General features: G+C 44.9%; 1 protein-coding gene across 1 annotated transcript in view; it reads right to left on the reverse strand.

The window, feature by feature from the left end:
- The window catches only part of LOC138521771 (very-long-chain enoyl-CoA reductase-like), a 268,005-nt gene that overhangs the window by 23,593 nt on the left and 222,679 nt on the right, over window positions 1-21,733 (reverse strand). Inside the window, exon 10 of the mRNA XM_069634845.1 lies at window positions 10,540-10,628. Within this exon, the coding sequence (XP_069490946.1) occupies window positions 10,540-10,628 (89 nt within the window). The remainder of the gene's footprint in view (window positions 1-10,539; window positions 10,629-21,733) is intronic.

Below are 21,733 nucleotides of genomic sequence, written 5' to 3' on the forward strand. Positions count from 1 at the left end.
CCAGTGGATGAGTCGTCCAGGGGCCCTGCAGACAACGTTCCCAGTGCCCTGCATCCGAAAGAAACGATTCCTCGACAGGATTTATTTTTTATTTTGGAATTGTGGTTAAGCAGAAGGTATGATACCTCAAGATAAAAACAAAATGAAAGGGGGTTCCAGGAATGGAGGCGGGGCCTGAGAGGTAAGAACTGTGATGAGGAAGAGGGACGTGGAGGTAATGCACTTCTATGAACTATATGTGCAAGCGTGACAGAGAGAGTTAAAGCGCAAGTTCAAGTTCACAGAAAGCGAGGCGTTGAGTAAATACGGCGTTTCCTTTCACTTCAATGTTCATTTTCCCCACTAGAAGCAGTAAATGTACCCGCCATTCTGCCAGAAGTTTAAAAGATAGATCAAGCATTGCGATATTTCATGGTTCATTGGTTTAGTTAGTATATAACACGTCTGTAATAACAGTGAGGACAAGTATTTCCCTGATTTCCAAGAGGGCAGAGAGAAGAAGGGTAAGCCTTTCTGTGGGAAGCTTCCCAAAGATCTTTGCAGTTCGCGAGTTAACCTACTGAACTATCTCACTGGAACTGCAATATGTGGCATGCAGTGTTCACGCAGATCTCTCTCGTGGGTGCCTATCCTACTAAACTTTCTATCTGGGGTTTGAACACAGCTTATACATATCTCTGAATTGGGTAAAGTGACCCACGGGTTCCCCGCACATTTCCCTAAGTGCCCAGTCCACTCAGATAAATGGAACTACTGTATAACCTGCATTTTATACAGATGTCTCTACCGGAAGTGCACTCCCCCACATCTCTGGCATACTCCAATTGGATAAGTATACCTAGATGCTAAACACACGTTTGTGTTTCCTATGCACACTGGGCCATCTTACTGGGTTTGTAGCCTGTGCTCTTGTAGGTTGCACAGGCTGCATTGTGCCTCTGCACCATCTCATTGTCACTAGAAATTGGGATGTGCAGGTTACAAACACTATGCTGCAGGAATTAAACACATTGAGGGATTCCTGGGATTGGAACTTGTGAATTTCAGAATGCACACACGCACATACACACAAGCACACATATATGCAGCAGGCCCGTTACCACACTGCTCTGCGTTACTGGAATTGTGATCCACATGTTTGCAGCACAAAGCATGCTTATTTGCATAATACAACACTGCACAGGTGATGTAACCAACAAATATTTTTTAAATCTCTCTTGGATGGATATGGTATAAATGTGAATAATATTTTAGTGTACACGTTAATGTTTACTGTTTGAGATATTTTTTAATGTTATTTTCAATGTGTGCATTTTTCCCTAATCACTGATGCCATTTCCTGTGATGTAAAATGATTGTCCAGCCGCACACTGTAGTTAGATTGGTGGAGGACATTGACCCAGTGGACTGGACTCATAACTGCAATTCATGTGAGACATACAAACGAACCCTAAAGGATACACACATGAATTACAATTCCTGTGATGTCACAATGGCATCTTGCAATGGTGAGCTCAATGTGTTAAGTTTCCTGGATAAAGATATGATGTACTTTGCTACCGTGTAAACATGCCTAGCCCTGGCTCTGGCAGAGCTGCAAATGAGATCGAGCACAGCAGAGTATGCTTGCTGCTACAACTGGCCACTGCCTCGGCAAGGATGGAGCAGAAGAGGGACCTAACCACTCCAGAAGAAGACACGAGCATGCTTCCACAAATAGGAGAGAACATGCGGCAGAGTTGGAAATGAAGAGAAGAGAGACGGTTACAGGTGAGTTATTTGCCCCCCAACGCGCTGGTCTTGGAAGCAAGACCACACAGAGCAACAGAGGTTCGAATCCCGGATCCGTGCTTAGAAACCGAACTCATGTATGGTATTAGACACGTTATAAAAACAAATAAATAAATACAAAACCCGTTCCCCATCTGGATCACTGCAGGCTTCGGCACATAGAACAAATTCTCTTCCATCTGCAGCATGGGCTGCAGGAGTCAACTATGATGAGCTAATGGGGCCTAAATCCCAAAAGCCTGTGCTGCTACCCTTTAGAATGATCTCCCCCTCTCTATGTAATGATATTGGGATTTATACAGTGCACCCCTGCCATTTGCATGGTCTCCAGGTGCTCTGAAAGGGAGGCGGGAGATAGGTTATTATGAAGAGAGGAAAAAATTAACAAAGATATATAAATATGTTTAGCCCAGAGGGACCATGAGCTCTGTTTCTAGTTACCTTACATCAAGAGCATAGTGGCATTTGTGACCAGATTGGAGTCTTCCATGCCTGTGGGGCTAAGGTGAATTGGCCATGACTGTGATATGTATGCTGATTGTAGCGGTGTAATTTTCTGTTGTTGGATGTTTGTTTTGATGCACTTCTCCTGGATCCCCCTCCCTTCTCCTCACCAGATCTGAATGACCAAGGACTGTGATTGATCTGCCCCACATTCCTCCCTTTTTCTTTGGGCTCCACAAAGATAGATTGTTCACAGTGGGAACCTTATAAGTCAACCATGAATCAAATAAGTAAAATGAATTCCACGCAGATTGTTGTTACATATAAAGCTGCAGAGAACACTGTGAAAGGTGTGTTGTGGCCTTTGGCCCACAAACAATAGCTGGACACCAGATTCATCCCCTAGTATCTATCTGTAAAACAGAGCGTAGAGTGGGCAATATCCCCTTGCTCAGGGACGCCAAAAGCAGCCTTGTAAACACTTTCCAGGATCTTGTGGGATAGATGGAATATCACGGTCATCCAAACCTCCTTAGATGATAGGAGCTCTTCTAGACCTGGTGGTAGCTGGTGTTACAGGCCTGCAGAGGTCATCTGAAATTAAACTGTCCTGAATTTGTCGAGCCATATCAGACTACACCAAGGCACTCATTTTTGTTCTGACCGTAAAATGGCATTGAGCTGATGAAACATGCAAAGACAAGTCCTCCACAGATGCTCTCGTCATCACCGTATTGTTTATTGCGGAAGTACTGAGACGGGCACCACCCCCCAACCCTGCGGAAGTAAATACACCATAAAACAGTACAGTTCAAAAAATATGTTATCCATTTTTACAACAAAAGTGTGGAGTAAAAAGGGACCATCCCATAAAATAATTACAATAAAACAAAGATGAAAATACAGTGCAAAAAACTATAGACCAACCTGTAGCCGATAAAAGATTATTATAATGCTTCTTGTTTTAAAAACCTGTCTAAGATATAAGAATGCCCATGCAACAGAATTGGCATTTAGCACATAGTATAGGGCTGGGTGGCACTCTAGAAACCCAGATTGTCTAAAAACCAATTGTGCTTTTTCTAACATTGTTGTGGGCTGGACTAAAAACATGAAATGCAACAGATCTTCTTTAGCCTCACAGCGCAATGGGCAGCCAGTAGCGTTGCATTGTCCTAGCCATACTGCAGTTATGACTTTTACTGGTATGCAGTTAAAATGTGCTCTAGTGATTAAGAATCTATCATACGTCTTATCGCTTCACACAAGGTAGTCCTGGCTTGCGTTAGGGGCACAAATAATGATATGCCTCTGATTGAAATGGATTAAGAGCTCCGTGGACTCTCTAATAAAGTTAACAAAAGAAACTGAATGTGCTTTCCAATTGTTTTACATTATTTTGTCCAGGATGGGTGGTCAGAAGTGGCTGTGCGTTAATGGTCAGAAAAGACTTCAGCATGTATTAGAGCGAAAGAATCCTAAAGGCACCATTTAAGCAATAATCCCTGAGCTGAGGGGACATTACCGAGTCAGTTCACTGCACTGAATATGCCCTTAAACAGCAGATGCATGTGTTTGGGGGGCTGTATAGTGCATGGGAGGGGGCGTGGCAATGGGGTTTGTGGGCAGCAGGGACAGGCCAGTAGGGAACATAGTTGCACTACTTATTTTCATACACTTCGACCACTGCTGATAAGGTAATTGAACTTACATTGCACTCAAGAAAATGAACTGGGAGCTCAAGAATAGTCACAAGGCTGACATCTGGAATATCAGGGCATGTGATGAAGGGTCTGCACCCACACGAAAATATGTGTATCGTAAGAAAAACATCCAACAAATGCATCTAAATGCAGTCGGGGGAAATGTAATTCATGGTCTCCTTATCCAGTTTTTGTCTGGTAGTTAGACACATGGTGGGGAAGGCCTTTTATTAAAATAAAATGCATTTGAAGAACTTTCTTCCATTAGGTTTTCACCTTCAGCTTTCAGCGTGGCCATTAAGCACATCTGTGCATGGCTAATGGAAGACTTCAAACAAATTTCCGCTGCCACTGTCTGTTTGTGGTATGTTTTATGTGGATGCGCCCTGATGCCTGCAGGCTTTCAGCGCTCTATAAGCATATAAATAAATAAAAATAAATAAATAAAGAGGCCCTGTAAGCTGTTGGAATGAATCTTTAACTTGAAATGCTGGGCAGTATTGAAATGTATCTTCACTTTATAAGGCAGAATTCAATTTTCAATGTAACTTTGTAACAATTTATTCTAGCAAAAAAAGGAAAACCGTTCTGAAATTGGCAGAGCGTTCACCAGAAGTAGAGACTAAACATGATGTATTCATATATATCCATTATTAATAAAATTATGTAATTTCAATACCTTCATCATTTGACACGCAAAGTGCAAGAGATCTCTAAAAAGGCATGCTCACTCTGCAATTTTGAAAATCCACATGTCAATAATGAAAAAACGTATCAAGACTTATGGGAATGGGGGAAATGTGGATTTGAGTCTAAATCTGTACAGATTACCCTGTCACATGTCTAAAATATGTTGCACCTATGAAAGAAGGGAGTGTATTCTGTGGGAGTGTCAACCTTTCAAGCAAACCAATGGGAAGATTCAACCAATCACAAATGATGATGTCAGATGACACTTGGGGGGGGGGACATTTTGAGCCCATTTAAGTTCAAACCCTCAGAAAATATATAGAGTTCTCAGATTCTGAAGGTTTGGGGAACCCCTGCCCAACTTGATGATCACTGAAGTGGGCTAATTACTTGAGAGATGGGAGGACGCCCCATGGCCCTTTCCATAAGGAAGCATGCAGCAGACTTCACCTGCATTAGACCTGATTTCTTGAGATGAATTGTAGCACAGACCGGTTTACCTTGTTGACTGTGGAAATTATCTGGAAGCTTTGAAGGGCCATGCTGATTCTGTGCATTGAAAGAATAAAAACACAATGTGGGGTGGGATTGTATAAATGGGGTGTTAGATCAGAGGTGCTGGCTATGTAAAATGAATGGTAAGGCTAAGATAAATTGTAGAAACCACTCAAAATTACCTTAGATATTGTTGAATTAAACAACGTATAACATGCAATACAAAGTTTTTAAAAAAATGAGTAGGACTGCTACATCAAATCTTCTTCTTTACATAGATATGCTGCATGCTTAAAGAACATGACACCTCTCTATCATATTCAAAGGCACAGACCAAAAGTCCAAAACTATGTATCCAGTGTCCTAAACACAGAACTCTCTATATGTAAAACCAAAACAGCTCTTCTGAGCTGTGTTGGTTTTACATATAGAGAGTTCTTCCCCTGCTGAGGTAGGGGATGTAAAAGCACTGGTAGAGCAATCTCCTGGATCACATGAAAGTCTGAAAGATTCTTGGTCAAAAGGGATGGGCCAGTTTGAAGAACCAAAATATCAGGGAAAATCTACCAAGACAAATTACCTTGGATGTTAAGAAATTCAAGGGAAACTCTAGAAATGTTTAAAATTGATGCTCCTGAAATACCTTTAAAATGAAAGACAGGATTTGTAGATTTATCCACCCCGATAGCTGAGCCAACACAAAGCTATGCAGTAATCAATAGGCATAACTTTTTGTCTTTGAAGGTTATCCCAGGGCTTTCTAAATGCTTGAATAGTGGACCATTGTCCACATAGAGCTGCCACTGGCAGTCCTTTCCTGATCCCTCACATAGGAATGAAAAATATCAGCACTGGGGTGGCCAGACATTCTCTTGCACCATTACCTAAAGCAAGGCCAATGCTTTACATAGAACCATCGATTCTGATGACTACCTGAAAGAGGGAGGGATTTGAAAACATTAAAACACACAATGGAACATGTCAGCCTCTGTATTTTCCAATTGTGGTAAGTGATCTTTGATATATGTAATTGCTTTCTCCATGTCAAAAAGCTCAGAGGAGTACAACCAAATTCAAGGACTGTGAGTATGTCTGTTATCCATTCAGCCTCTGACAATGTGCACCCAAACCTGGTCTGCAAAGAACAAGAGCGGCTTCAAAATGCCTGTCACTTCATTCTAATTGGAGGAGTATCATCACTCCTCCATCTCCAGCGTGCTTAAGCCTGTAGGATAACCTCTCATTTTAGACGTATGGTGTATGTAGATTATCAGGAAGAGATGCCATTTAAGGGGGTAGGCCGGATAAGGTGTTTTCAAAACAAAACAAAGAAAGTGGTTGCACATGCTACAAGGACATCGTGTATCTGTAGAAGGAGGCAGGCATCCTTCATAAGGTAAGTAAGAGGACTAGGAAGATAGATGAGGAAGGAATAGGGAAAATGAGACCAAGGGGAAGAGAATGCAACGGTCAATGAATGCGTCACTTTTCTTGACCCGCTTTTATATTCCATGGACATACTTCATACACATTGATGCCGAACTCTAGGTGCATGTGGGAGGTTTTGGGGACACTCGTGTTTAAAGCACGGGCAAAATGCACGATGATAAAATGGAAGCTGAGGGAGTATGCACAAGTACCTTGGCTTCCTGAATCAGATTGGACCACCCAGAATAAATGAACATCATGCACCAATGCCCTGCTGTCATTACCTTGAGTAGGTGGGCGCAAACTGCCCAAACTGTTTGGTGGGGTGGTTTTTGATATTCTCTCAGGCTGAACATACAGATCAAAGGGGTCACAAATGTGAATGCAGACTTTCTAGATGAGATGGAAAGGTCCAAGATCATTCCTAAAGCTATGCGATGTGCAATGCAAGTGATGTTGGGCTGTTTCCCCTTGGCCTTAGCCAATGAAGAGCGATGGCCAGCAAGTCACGAAAGCCGGCAAGATGCTGATGTGTGTTTAATGGGATTGTGTGGGCCTCGTAAGTTGTGGCGTAATTGTAAAAGAGGTGGTATTGTGAATACCGCCAGCTTTACCTCTCCAAACAATTATGGGTTTTGAAACCCATACAGCAAGAAATTGCCAGGCAGCAAGTGGAGGTGTTTCCACTTACAGTGGTCGTCTTGACCCATGGGGAATTACCGAGCTCAGTAACACCGCATGCCCCCAATGGAGTCCAATGTGACCCCAACCCAGGGAATAAATAGTACCCCAAATACTCAATTAAGTTGTGAAGCCCACAGTCTCTGCTTCAAAATATAAGCAAAATGCAAACACAGTAACGTTACACCCGCTCTCCCTAAAATGGACCAAAGATAGAAACCGTGAGGGTTCTGAAAAAGATACTAATACGGAGAATGGCACGTGCATTCTATGCTGAACACAAGGCTGTGTTAAAGAAATGCAGGCTCTGGGCTAGACTGACATATTCCTGACACATACAAACCGGAAAAGGCGTGTCTGTGGCACAAAGAGGAGGCCTGCAGTGATCCAAATAATTCCTTAATATGTACAATGCGTGAGCAATGGTAGTGGCATCATAAGTAACTAAATATAAACCATAACACTGAATAGATAATTGAAGGTGTTTTATTATACAGTGTGCCAGCATATGTTTCTCAACTTTCTCAAGGCGTCGCATATGAAAAGACAAGCATGGAGTCTAACGTTATCACAGGTGTGTTTTTCATATGTAGGTTAGCTATGGTCAGGTAGAGATGGTGCACCTGCTTCCTTTTAATAGATAAACTCTACACGTCTTTATATGATCACGTGCGATATGGCATTCCTCACGCTCGTCTCACTGAGTTGGACCCCTCTCTATTATGAGTTAGCAGAGTTAGCTTTGTGATGTCTTCATTTTAATGTTAATAGGTACCCCCCTCCTTTCAGTAAGTTGGTCTTCCTGCCAGGCGTTAGGCTGCAGCATATGGACTGCTTGCTCAGCTGCTGTGTAAGCATCTGTTCACAAGAGGCCCATTTGCATCCCATAGCCACAATCTCCAGAACACGATGCATCTTCTCATCTTCTTCTGAGTGAAGACAACACTATTTTTGGGGTGCACACAAAAATCGCATAATTCCAGGAAAACGCTCTGTGAATCAGGCCCTCAATCTTACAGGCACGTTTGTGTGCAACTTGTTCTGCTAACCACATCTGCCCTCTCAAACAATCTTATGCTTGAAATGCTGTTTTACAAATTCCCAAATGAATAATGTCATAGAATGCAATACAACACAGAGCTGAGTGCTTCTGTCGAGTAACTGCCATGGGTCAGCAGATGATAAACAGAAGAGCTCAGTATTCCTGGCAACTGTCTGTATGGCAATGGCCGCGCTGTTGCCATGTGGGTTTAAGACCCTTGGCCTTACTACACTAATGCCAAGCGTTTGCCACTTTATAGATAGCGATTACAGTAATGCCTGGGCCTTGGTGCACTCCCGCTTGATGCCCATGAACTGAAATTCCTATTCACCGGTGGGGCTTCTCCCATGCTTTGCATGCCTGTGGAGAATGTGCGGCCAGGAGATACAGGGATGATGCCAGCACACATGGTCTCAAAGCTGGGCTGAATTGTGTGCCAATCAGAGAAGTGTTGTGCGATGGGATGGTTCTGTCCTTCTGTTCTGTACAAGAGCACTCGCCCGTTCACTCCTTCACCAGAGTTGAGAGCTCAGTACATGTAATTTCACACATGCTTAGGGCACCGATGTCAGAGGACAGACACAGTACATACCCAGGACCTGGGAGCATTTCGCACATGCGCACTGCATTGATGCACTTGGCAGCTTAAATATTCACTGGGAGAGATACATTCTTTTGAGTTTCCCAAGCATTTAACTTGCCTAAAATGGTATAGTAGAAGCTATTTAAATACACTTCTCAAGCCAGGTCTGGATACATACTGATGGGAAGTGATGGAGGTTATTATACTCTTATAACGTAAAGATCTGTTATCTGTCAATAGTGCCGAGATACCCCTTTGGAGGTGAACGTGCACTCTACAAATACACCTGCTATAGAGTAAACTCTTGGGAACAAGAAACAAACTGGGAACTTTTGAGTATCGCAGAGTTTGCTCTACAAAGTAGGACTCTGGTTTTAATTGTGTGACCCAAGTATCAGGACAGAGGGTAACAGAAGTAGGGTCAGTACATTTAGCAACGGCAAGGAAAAGGGCAACGCCATAGTTGGATGGTCAGGAACTGGCTGTAAATTCCACAGTTGTATAATAATGTTAGTAATAATAAAGCATTTGCCGCCATATGTTGTTTCTTTTCAATAGCAGGGGATACTAATATCCTACTCCATGCCACTCCCTGTGCTCACCTTGAAGGGTTCAGAATCTATTTCTTGGCGTATGCTGATGATCTCGCACTAATTGATGGTACTCCAGTAGGGTTACAACATCTAATCAACGGAATGGAATGATATGCTCATCAAAATCGAATATTATTATACTTGGAAAACACTCACACAAAAAAGCAAGAATCACATTGGATGATGAACCAATGAATTTTACCCTCTACAAAGAAGGTCAAATATTTAGTGAGACACTCATTGCAAATCCTGATCAAGTATAACGAGCATTAATGAGAGCAGACTGGATTACAACAAGAGCATCTTTTACTAACATGAAAAGTATTAGAAATGTTAGAGTCTGCGAAAGATCCAGTAATTATGTACTCTCCAATTAAGAACATTTCCAAAACCCAACTTGGCATTATCAACTACTACGATTTTGCCTAAATGTAACAAAAACTAATGAAACGGTAAGGAGCTGGCAAAACCTAGATCGTGAAGCAGGAGAATGCAATCGGTGTGGCGTGGGGTATCCTCAAAACATGAGACATACAGCAATGTTAAGAGAAAAATACTTGTGTACATGATATTGAATGGCTTAATACTCGGGAATTCTGAAATAGTCTTTCTGCTGGGAAATAACATTTTGTATCTATTGCCCTCCTAAAACTCCTAAATGAATTGCATTGTATTCAATTTGCATTATAAAGCAGATTAGATTAAATGTAATCTTACTACAGTTTGATATTTTAACATTTAAACCAAAATGTGTATTTGTTATAAATGTACTTTCTTTTTATCGGTTGTGTTTTATAAATTCTAATTGTTTAATTGTGATGTGTGTAAAAAGTCCAAATGTGACTAAATGCACAATAATAAAAATAAAGCAAAGAAGGGTTGAGCCACATGCAGGTTATGGACAGATCTCGGACTCTATCGCTGAACTCGCTCGCCGGTCTCTATGGGCCAATGGAAATCGCTGCTCTTTAGTTGGTCTGCCTTCAGTGGCTGTGCCACTTGTATTACCAGATGGAGGCATGCCGTCATGCAACTGATGTCATGCCATCCTAAGCTGTGCACATGTACACGGCTTACACAAAATATTACCTCGTAGGTGTAGTTGGGACAGGATACAAAGAAAAACAGCCAAGTGAAAGGATTCTTTGTTGGGTGAGGCACGCGACGAATCTTTGATTCTGAAAAATAAAAAAAGTCATCAAGCAATGGACTTAGCAAAAGTGAACACCATACAGGAGCAGCAAGCCTCACATATGTCCCTCCTAAGGCAAGACACTGCACATTGTGAGACCCAGGACTGTCCTATAGATCTTTCTTCCTTGAGGCAGCACTTTAAAAAGCTTATAGACCAAAAAAGTTATTTTATATTGGTTAAAATGAAGAAAGTAGGGAGAATATCGAATTTACTAACATAGCTTGGCTTGGAAAGAAATTGCTAATACGATAAATATAATGAAATGCAATGATGGACCATTCGTAAAGCGGTATGAGAAAAGTTAGAGCAATATTGGCCGGTCAACAACAATGCTATGGTTACAAGCATCTCTGTTGTAAAGAAAAACGTCATAAAAGAGTATTTTGCCATGCTCCCTGACTCTGCAGCCAGTGTCCTTCATATATGGATCAACTGCGGTGGTAGTTCTGACACTCGGGGTTGCCTGCGTTTAGTCCCTGACCTTGCCGTAGGTTTCCCAGTCCTCATCCTGGAGTCTGTGCATCCCACCCTACAGATAAGTGCCGTACCATCCACGTTTACGCTCTAAAAACAGGCATATAGACTCAACAAAATAAAAAAAAGGACTAAAAACACCTCCTCAGAATAACAAAACAACAGGCACATTCCTTCCTCCCATGCATTTCACATTGGCAAATTTGGATCTATGGTGCAAGCAGAACAGTGTCACAGCAAGGAGCCCTAACATTTCTGCCTGATGGAAAGGATGCACTTTAAGGTGTAAAGTGCATCTTTTAATTTGCATGAATTACTCGGTGCAAAGAAGCATGGATCGCAAGTATTAAATTATATTTTTTTATTCACCTAAGAATATGGAGGATGGGAAATATCCGTTTTATCCTCGAAACAAAAAATTGTACCCCCAACAAAATACACTCACATCAAATTCTTATCTGGAACCTTGTCTGCATCCTTTGCACTGGTCTCCAATGTTACCTTTGGTCCACCGGCTCGTCTCCATTGGGATCTGAGAACTGGCACCGGATTATCAGGGTCCCCAGCCCCCAGCAAGGCTCCAGTTCCGTCACTACCTATGCACTGCGTTCAGGTTTCAGCTTGCAGCCTTCCTTGTGCTGTGCGGGAGTCAGTGTTCAGAGTTGCCCTTGGAGTCTCTGCATGTCTCATACAGGTTTGTGGTAGTATTCTTCCAAGAGCTCTTCACTCCACTATCTTCCTGTATGCCATGTGGCCTGGCTTTGAGCTGGCATTTCCGGACGGTTGTGCTGCTGTGCTCCTCTATGGTTAAGGTGTTACAACTCTCGGTAGGGAGTGCGATTGGGGGCACAGTGAGTTGCCAACATGGAGTTGGTGGCTTCTTTAGACTACAAAGGAACATGGGGCATTACATGCTGACATAAGCAAAAAGAGGAAGAGACCACCTGAGCATACTCACACAGCAGCCTCTGATTGGTTGTAGAATATTCTGGTCTTCTGAATGGCCGTCAAGCCACAAATCGTGAAGTGCTGGCTATGGTGGCCCGCCCCCGGGTCACCGGAGAGGGCCATACAGGTGTCAGGATCACCCGACTGATACTTTGGGGCTGCGCTCACGCAGCTGACATTCACAGAGGGCACCCTGCACGCCCCAGTTCACCCGGGCAGGCCATTGTGACTGGGGGCACCCAGCACACTGCGGCCCCAGCTCTGGGGGTACCTAGGATGGGGTTCTCCCAGAGGCCGTGATCACACGGCGAGTCCATTCACCAGGGACGGTGTTGCCCAGCAGGGGCACCGTCCGGAAGCCGGGCCACGTGGCCGGCCTTGGGCATACTGCATGGCACCAGCATGGTGCTCCATACACGGCACCGGAGTCAGCTCTTGGTTCGACGGGCGAGCCGGAATTGGCTCATACCTTTTATTAGCTTGGTCACATGGTTAGCACCATGTGACCATGATACAGTTACTGGGAGCAACCATGCTCCCCAGGAGGGGTGACATGCAACACTCCTCCTTTTTCATAACAACAAAACTAATGCAAAAGCACAGCACAACACACACACTAACAGTAGAACTGCTAGCCCTCACACACTTAGGGGTCCAGGTTACCGATGGGGTGGCGGTCGGGATTGGTGACCTCCTGGTGACACGTTAACACTCCACATACAAGCACACCCTTTGTTAGCCTGGGTGAGTGGACTTTGTCCCACTGACACACCACCCCCGTTCGCACCTGGGACCCCTTGCTACAAAACCCACAAACATAGAAACACAGCTTCATGCAATATTCTGTCTGGGCCAGTTTGGGTCTGCGGGCTCCCAGCCTTGATGTGTCCAATCACAGGGTCCACAGGGTACTTGTCCGACCCCACTGAGGTATCACCAGGACAGTTTGGAGTTCAAAGGCCGGTAAAGCCACACCTGGGGGCACCAGGGGCCACATCGGCCTAGTCCTTCGCTGGTGGAGGCAGATAGCATGGCAGGCTGCTGGCGTAGCCATGATGGGCCAGCTCCACATTCAGGGTAGGCAACGCTGCACTTGGGAATGCCAGGGCGCCACCTCGGTCTAATCCCTGGATGGTTGCAGGAAGACTATGGCAGCACTATGACAGGTGTTGGCTTTCAATGACAGGCCACTCACAGCACTCCCCCCTGGACACCGTTCTACTTGATGTTTCCCAGCTGTGTCCACTGCTGGCGTGCACCTGGCTTGGCTCATAGAGTCAACTGTCCCTGCAGGTGCACAAGCCCTCCTTATGGAGCTGCTACCCTTCCTGGCACCTCCGTGGTGAAGAACTGGAAACCTCTGCGAAGGACGAATTGATGGGCCTGCAGGGCATCCTCACCCTGATGGGCATTCTGGGCTGATGGAACACCCGTACTGGAGCTGGGGAGCCCTAGTCACATGGCCCTCCCCCTTGTTGCCGTGGGGGCCACCGGACACTACGGCTTCCCTCTTCGGGTTACACCGGCATGCCCTCTTCGGTTCTGTTGGATGCTTCCCCACACTCAGCTGAAACCCTGGGCGGCATGGCGACTTTAGCTCCTTTGAGTGCCACTCCCTGCGCCGATCTTCTGCACGGCAGCCGGCCCGGGTTGTCGGATGGCCCAGCCCCTTGTCACATTATGGGGCTCAGCATTTCCTTTGAGGACTTTGCCTATGCCCCCAACTGGCGAGTGCAGCTCCTCCTCATGGCGGAGGAAGTGCCATGGGGGTTTATGTTCTTGTTACCCCCCCTTTTCTATTTGATGGGGTTGGGTACCTGCAGCTCCTCTGTGTGTGGCATATGCGCACACACAAGCCTTTCTCCCTCATTTGGCCACCGCAGGCCCAGTGAACCGTTGTTCCTCTTCCTCTCTCTTTTCTGCGAGTGCCGGAGCATTTTCTTCCCTTTTTCGTATTTTCTTTTTTTTCTTCTACCACCTTGGACCTGCTCTCATAGGCAACACCCACTTCTTTGTCCTATTCGGGCCGTAACGGCCTCCACACCCACTTCCTTTGTTCTTACACTGCCGGCGTGGGCATTTTGCTTTTTTTTCTGGCCCCCGAACGGGCCGCCGCACACTCACGGCCCCACCCGCACCGCTTCTGAGGCACTGAAGCATCGGGAGCGGGCAAGAGAGAGCCTGCAGGCCACGCCACCAATCTTTTGGGGCCGCCGTGGGCTTCCTTGCCCCTTTTCTTTCAGTGCCTCCTCTTGACAGCGATCACACACGGACCGCTGGCTGCTCCTCCCTGCGGCTGGGAACTGCAGAGTGGCATCCGTTGACCTCAGTGCTCCTCTGACCTGCCAGGCAGACTTTTCCTTCCACAGCAGGGGTGCAGGCACACCTCTGTCACCCGGCATGACACCTTCTTCACGCGGCCATCGCCGCCTCCTCCATGCGGGCACCAGGCAGCCCGTGTCAGCAAACACAGGGCCTTGGCCCACCCGCGGATCTTACTCCTTTCATCTGCGGCCGACGCCGCAAACATCCACAAAATAATTTCTTTTTAAAAGAATGGGCTCCCCGCGGCCCACACACTCCAGCATGCGGGCCCAGACCAGCCGTCGTTGCCATTGTGGTGGCCCGCACCCGGGTCACCTGAGCAGGCCACACAGGTGTCAGGATCACCCGACAGATACCTTTGGGGCTGCGCTCACGCAGCTTGCACGCCCCGGTTCATCCATTTTATTAACTTGGTCACATGGTGACCACCATGTGACCATGATACAGTTCCTGGGAGCAACCATGCTCCCCAGGAGGGGTGACATGCAACACTGGCCAAGCAGCGAACATTGTAACTAGTTCTCCATTTTCTTTAGTCAAAGTGGGTCTCAGCCTCTTCAGTTTAGCAGTGGTTTAATGCAAGTAAAGAACGGTCAGATTAGATCATGGTAATTAGTACTCTGCATAATGTTATTTTCCTGCCACTCTGCAGCTTTATTGTTAAAGTTGTCTATCAGCAGATGACTATTTCATGTACCTTGACCATTCTCCTTTAGCGTAATCTATGCAAGAGAGTGCTATAATCGTGACTGTGATAAGGTGCCCATTGCGCTGCCATCCTGCAATAAGTAAGTCCCCTATATTTTGTAGCAGACCTATCAACATTTGAATACAGGAACATATCCAAAAGATTGGTATTCCTCCAAAAATCTTCAACAAGCCTGCTAGAAACTTTGAAGTGCTTACATTTAACTTGTTTGGAAAGTGTTGGACGCCTAATCTTCCATGGGTAATTATCGTGGCTGCTTTGGACAGGGAATTGAATGCAGGCTGAGATATGTGTGTTAGTTGCAATAGTCTATCTGCCATGCCTGTCCACAAACAGTGTCTGACATCAGGATTTTTAAAGGTGCGAGCAAACATTATTTGTAGTTCCTTAATGGAGCTTTTGGGTCTATTGGGTTCCCAGATAAAGCTCAAGATAAATATTTGTAATAATTCGTTGGTCATTTTAATGAGATTGCACCTGCCTATGTGGGAATACAGAGGAGTATGCTATTGCTCAAAAGTATATAGAATATTGTGTATGAGGAGTCATGAACTACAAGTGACATCTTACAGACAATGGCCCGCCCTGCATTGTTTTTCCACCCTAGGTGCTCCCACTTATGGACTACAATTGTAATGGGTCTAGGATGGAGGCCTAAGAGGGCCTTATATGGGAGGGCTCTGTTGAGCCACTGCACACAATGGCGGCTTTCTACTGAGGCTCCACGCGTCAGTGGCAACTGTGACCAACTAAGGCACTTTCCACATTCTCCTGGAGCACCTGTTCTCACCTACCAGCTGTGGCTGTCCCTCTGCTGCACCAGGGCTTTATTTGGAATCCTCCCATCTCTGTACGTTGGTCTCTGGCCTTCACCACCGGGGGCTGTATCGGGCTCCAGCCTGTTCATAACGGTCCGAGGAGGAGAATCGTGCTTAGCAGGGAGCTGCGGTTTGTGGGCTCATCCTAGTATGGCTGCGTTGTGTTGGGCGCAGCGGCAGCCATTGCCTGATACTGCAGGCCTTGATCAGCCCCATGCTGTGCTGCTGTTGCAGGCAGGAATGGCTGCTTGGTGCAGGCGGCTGGTTGGCATTACTGTGGGACAGGTGTGGATCCTTTCACCCTGGAAAATGTACTAAGACTGATTGGGGGGGCCCTTCTGGTGAACAGGGGGCTACAGCACACCTCCACACTCCTACGTGCCAGCTGATTATATCATGCCTGCTGCCGGGTGTGCTGGTGGTCTTCCACACCTGCCTGTTTGTTGGCTCCAACGGAGGATTGCTCTTTCTGCACAGAGTCCAACTTGCTGCCTGGCTGCCTCACGGAGTGGGGGCTATCATTGGGCTCCTGACCCTTATGCACGGCAGACATGGGGAGTGACGAGAGTGGTGGCCATCTGCGCCTGGTCTGGGCAGAATGACAAAGGGTGCTGGTAAAAAGCAGGGGCTATGGAGAAATGTGCACAGTCAGTGCCTAAACCAGGGGAGGTGCTGCCACAGAACCCTGCCTGTGGTGGGCCCAGCGCAGGCACACATTCGGTGAGCCCTCAGGATGTTCAGCAGATCCTCACCTCTGTGCAAAAAGGATTTGATGAAGTCAATTGGAAATTGGATGATATCACGGCCAACATCTCCTCCATCCAAACCCCAGCTTGAGAAGAAGTCGCAGAGGATCGATGCAGCTGAAGACAGAATCATCACAGTGGAAGACTCTATAACGTCGATGTAGGCCACTATCAGGTCCCTAACCAAGGACATGAAGGTGGTAAGAGCAAAGTGCGATGACCTAGAGTCGCAATCGCGCAGGAATAACATGCAGATCTTTGGGGTTCCAGAGGCGGCATTCTGGGGTAACATGGCATATACAGTAGAGAATCTCCTACGTGAAGTATTGGGCAACCCCCCGCTGTGAGTAGATTTCACTGTGGAGAGAGCGCTTTGCGCCCTCATCACCACGCCCAAGCCTGGTGACTTCCTGCACCCGATAATTACCTGCATCCTGCATTTTATGGTCAGAGATCTCATCCTAAGAATGGCACATGAAATGAAGGAGATGTGGTATGGGTCTAGTAGCATATACCTTTATCCGAACTACTCTGTGGCGATACAAGAGATAAGATCATTTACTGAAGTCAAGAAGCTCCTTAGAAAAAGGAACATACCGTATGCAATGTTGTTCGCAGCACGTCTAAAGTTCCAGTTTGAAGACCAGACTTGTTTTTTTACAGTACCGTACGCTGCTGTAACATATTTATAGAGGCTAAGATCCCTCTCCCAAGCGCCTTGAGCTCCGGTAGCCCTTGATGGGTGGAAGTGGGAGGTGCCTTTTTGGGCAATGTTTACAAGTTAGCAATGGAGGTGGAATTGCTGGAGAGTGTCTACTGTTATTAACCTCATGGTTCATTACTTAGTTCCCTGATGGTTGCCACTAGGCACGTTCAGAGTTAACCCCTATATGAATGCATTTTTGTTGTTTTGGGTTGTTGGGGTTGGGAGGGGATTGCTACACTGCTGTGGTTGGGGTTGCAGTGAGAGCAGGGGTGGTTAAGAATGGGGTTTTGTGAGTGGAAAAAGAAAATGGCATTTGGTGAGTGTTATATGGGCGAGGCTGGGTTCTAGGATTATGCATGGGGATGTGCTGGTGAATGTCACCTCTAGCCTATATGACCCGAGCCCATAAAGAAATAGGCATAGTCACATTCCTGAGTTGGAACGCGCGTGAACTGGGTAATCCAGTTAAAGTTCTTAAGGTGTTGTCCCGGTTCTATGTGACAATCTCGAGTATTAAAGGCTGCACACAAAAAAGACAGTTTTATTTGGGCCAATTTGGTGCAGCCTTTAATATTCGAAATACATCACTCCCCTATCATCTTCCCACGCCTACTTGCCCTTTGAAATCTGGGGGTTTCATCCCAGGGCCCCCCTTTAACCCGGCACCCTTGCCAGGACCCCAACTCAAAAGCAAATACACACAAACACACACACCTTCCCAGCCCCCGACCTCACATACAAATACACACACCTTCTCCCCAGCCGCTTCCCCACAAAAACACTACCCACAGCATACACACAAGCACACAAACCCACACTTTCCTCATAACCATCTTTGCCTGCCCGTCCCTGCCTGCCAGCCCCTGTCAAACTAATGTCACTCTCTGACTAGTAAAACCCACAGTCAGATAGAGCTATTAGTGGGAAGGGCGTGAGTGGACCAAGATTCACCAGGCTGTTGATAAAGAGGAACGAATTTAGAATGATGATTTGAAATGAAGGACAATAAGAACCTATGTTGAACACACTAACCTGGATGTGTAGCCAAGGATACCTGGGTGTGTAGCCAAGGAAGTCTCAAGAAGTCCGAGGAATCCAAGGAAACAACTGCAAGGAAAGGGTAGTGAGGGATCTAACCCGAGCGGAACGAGGGCCGCACTAGAGACGGGTTGGTGCACACACAGGAAAGCGTCCAGAGTCCAGTGCATGTGTAGAAGGAGAGTATGAGAATCTTGATCCAGGAAGTACAAGTTCTTAATACAGTAGAAGTTCGATGAGCGCAGGATCTTGGTAGATGGAGGCAGAGCCGTAAAAGCTGGAAGTTGCCGGGATATGCGTCGGACCGCGGGAAGGCAACCGTACCTTAGGGAGTAGTAGAAAAACGTCTGCGAAAGGCAGAAGTAAGCTCCGGAACGCGAAATGAGCAACAAACGATCAGAAGCGCGGTTGCAAGACTTCCACTTCGTTAAATGGAGTCAGCTGACGTGCGTAGGACACACGTGAACGTAAACGTCATTGCGTTGGTCATGTGATCCATACATTTGGATTAGCGCCTCCCAGATAACTTCCATTGAGTGTAGAACGGTCTATCCGTTCTCAAGGCTGAGGAAGCCGGAAAACAGGAATTTTTGGGTTTCACAACGGAGCCAGGTGGAGAGGGCGGAGAGGTAGGCATGACATCGACCCTTAAAAACTACAGCATGAGACTAATTCTCCAAGCTCTAATTGACCGCCTTTTTCTATTAAAGAGAAAATTGTTTATATTGATTTTAAACAGAATGAAACGCCTAAACTAAATTAATTACCAAAAGTCATTCTAAACATGCGCAGTCTCAATATAGAGCCCTTTTAAAAATTCTGCGATGGTGAATGGATTCGCACAAGCAGCACAGAACCATACTTCAATGAAGAAGCTTATAAACAAGAACAACAAAAAACTGTTGCCATAGACAATAATGGCAAAGAGTATGAAATGGTGGAACACACCATTATTGCAAAAAAAAAAACTTATAGAAAAAAAGACTCCAAAAATATTTGAACCAAATGCTCTTTTTACCCAAACAAACTGTCCAGTGTACAAATGGACATGATATGATAGCTTATTTATAACACGCTTAATACCCAGAGGTTTCTAAGCACGGACCCAGGAATCGAAGCTGTGTTGCTCCATGTCGTCTTGCTTCCAAGGCGAGCACTTTGCCGCTGAGCTATCCTCCCGAGACATGCAGCTCAATGTGTAATGTACGCCAACAATCCTTTACATTTTTACGACAATTCCTCAATCACTATGGGAGACTAAAAGACAAAATTAAAATGAAAACTTTACAAACCATAGACTCCTGTCCAGTGCACAGCCACACTGGTCTTCACGGACATTCATTAGCCTGCATTTTAGGAACTGCTTGCAAAAGCACTTTCCACAACATCAAAATGTTAGCGACATGCCATTCTACTATATGGAAACTTGTGTATCGACTACACTATGCAAAAAGTCTTGCTCTAGAACTGCAAAATTTGAATAGCATTCTCCTACATGGAATAGCCAAAGAACTGCTTCAAGAAATAGAGCACATCAAACGTAAATACTTTGGAACTGAGTTAGAAAATTCTGTACCTTTAGAAACCATTACCGAAAACCTCATAATCACCAATGTCCTAATAAAGACATAAAAAAACAAATAGCTAATTTTCAAAACACATCTTCTGAAATACCAGACCATATAAGTGTTTGTTGTCACAGAACGTTTTATAAAAAGAGCACAAAAATAGAAGATCTAGCCTACAAAATAGAAGAAAATGAAAAATCCCAATGGTTCCAATTAGCTGTATATCTAACAGCAGAATCGAAATACAAAATAACTGACCCCTCAACAGTTTGCACATACTCCAACACAAAGCTTGACAATAACCAAATGCCATCATGTGCTATCACTAATAACTTGGAAATATTCCCACTTGTGAAAGCTGTCCAACAGCTTAACTTGTAAGAGAGCATTATAATACAAACAGTGCACCCATTTCAAGCTAAAACACACCTTCAACCGAAATCAGCCAAATTACCTCCATCCGGGTTACTAAAGGGAATCCATGCAAAGTAGTATATTTGCCATTAGAGCTAAAAGAAAATGTACAAACTCTACCAGTACCAACGGCTAATAGATCAATCTTTGATTGAACTAGTTAATGGTGTGCCAACAAAAGACAAAGAAATGTGGCAACAACTTGTCGACTTAAAAAAAGTTAGACAAGTTCTACAATATCTAAAAGAAAACAATGAATACTACAAAGATATAAACATAGAGGAAAACCTAAGAGAAACCACCCAAATTATTCAAGACTCACCAGCAACTGGCCAATTTGAATGTGTAGATCCTGTTACTGCAGCCAACATTTTAGACTAGTATACAATTCACCCACTGCACTCCAAAGATACAATTGATGATGGATTAGAAACATATCAAATGCATCAAGCCAAAGGATCCCCAATGAGCATTTGGAAAAAGTGTAGAAGCCCGTTCTTTTCTTCCAGTCTTTCTTACAGGAAAAGGAGGAAGATATGATGAAAGGTCCATGCAAATTAGTGCATCAGAATATCGCTGTTTAAGAACCTATGCTGAAGACCCCAGATTCAAACAAAATGTTGAATACATTTTCCACCTCCTCTCCGAAAGTGAACTAGCAACTCTATGTCATGGAGTTGCACACACATTTAAAACAGGCTCTTACGTTTTGAACATATTCGCTACCCAACTGCTTAAAAAAATAAAAGACAAAGATGAAGTTTTGCAGTCAAGTATCACAAATCTCTTGGCAAACATGCGTGGTACAAAAAATACTGGTTCCGACATCACGCTGATGAACGTTGTATGATAAGGAACCTAGGCCCACCCACATGGTTTGTTACTCTAAGTTGTACAGAGTAAAATGGGATGACTTGCACAACTTCTTACGCACTGCAAACCAAAATAAAGACAGAATAGATATAAAAACACCTGGAGAACTCTGTTCTCTTGACCCTGTCAATGTATCAAGGTGCTTTCACCATCGCTTCATTGTCATGCTGTATTTTATCTGCAATAAAACTACCTCTCCGCCCGGAGAAGTGCAACACTTCTTTTGGAGAAAAGAATATCAATCCAGAGGAGCACCACACATCCACATGCTTTTGTGGATAAAAGACGCTCCTAAATTTCACCATGATAGTGACGCCACTGTTTTACAGTTTATTGAATAATACACTACCTGCAACATCCCTTCAGAAACCACAGATAGTGACCTACATACACAAGTCATATGCTTCCAAAAACATAAATGTGGCAAATACTGGTGATGGAGATATAAACTAATTCACTAATTCTGATG

Source organism: Ambystoma mexicanum, chromosome 1q (assembly GCF_040938575.1).
Source record: "Ambystoma mexicanum isolate Mex_15411 chromosome 1q, UKY_AmexF1_1, whole genome shotgun sequence".
In the NCBI taxonomy this organism is placed as follows: domain Eukaryota; kingdom Metazoa; phylum Chordata; class Amphibia; order Caudata; family Ambystomatidae; genus Ambystoma; species Ambystoma mexicanum.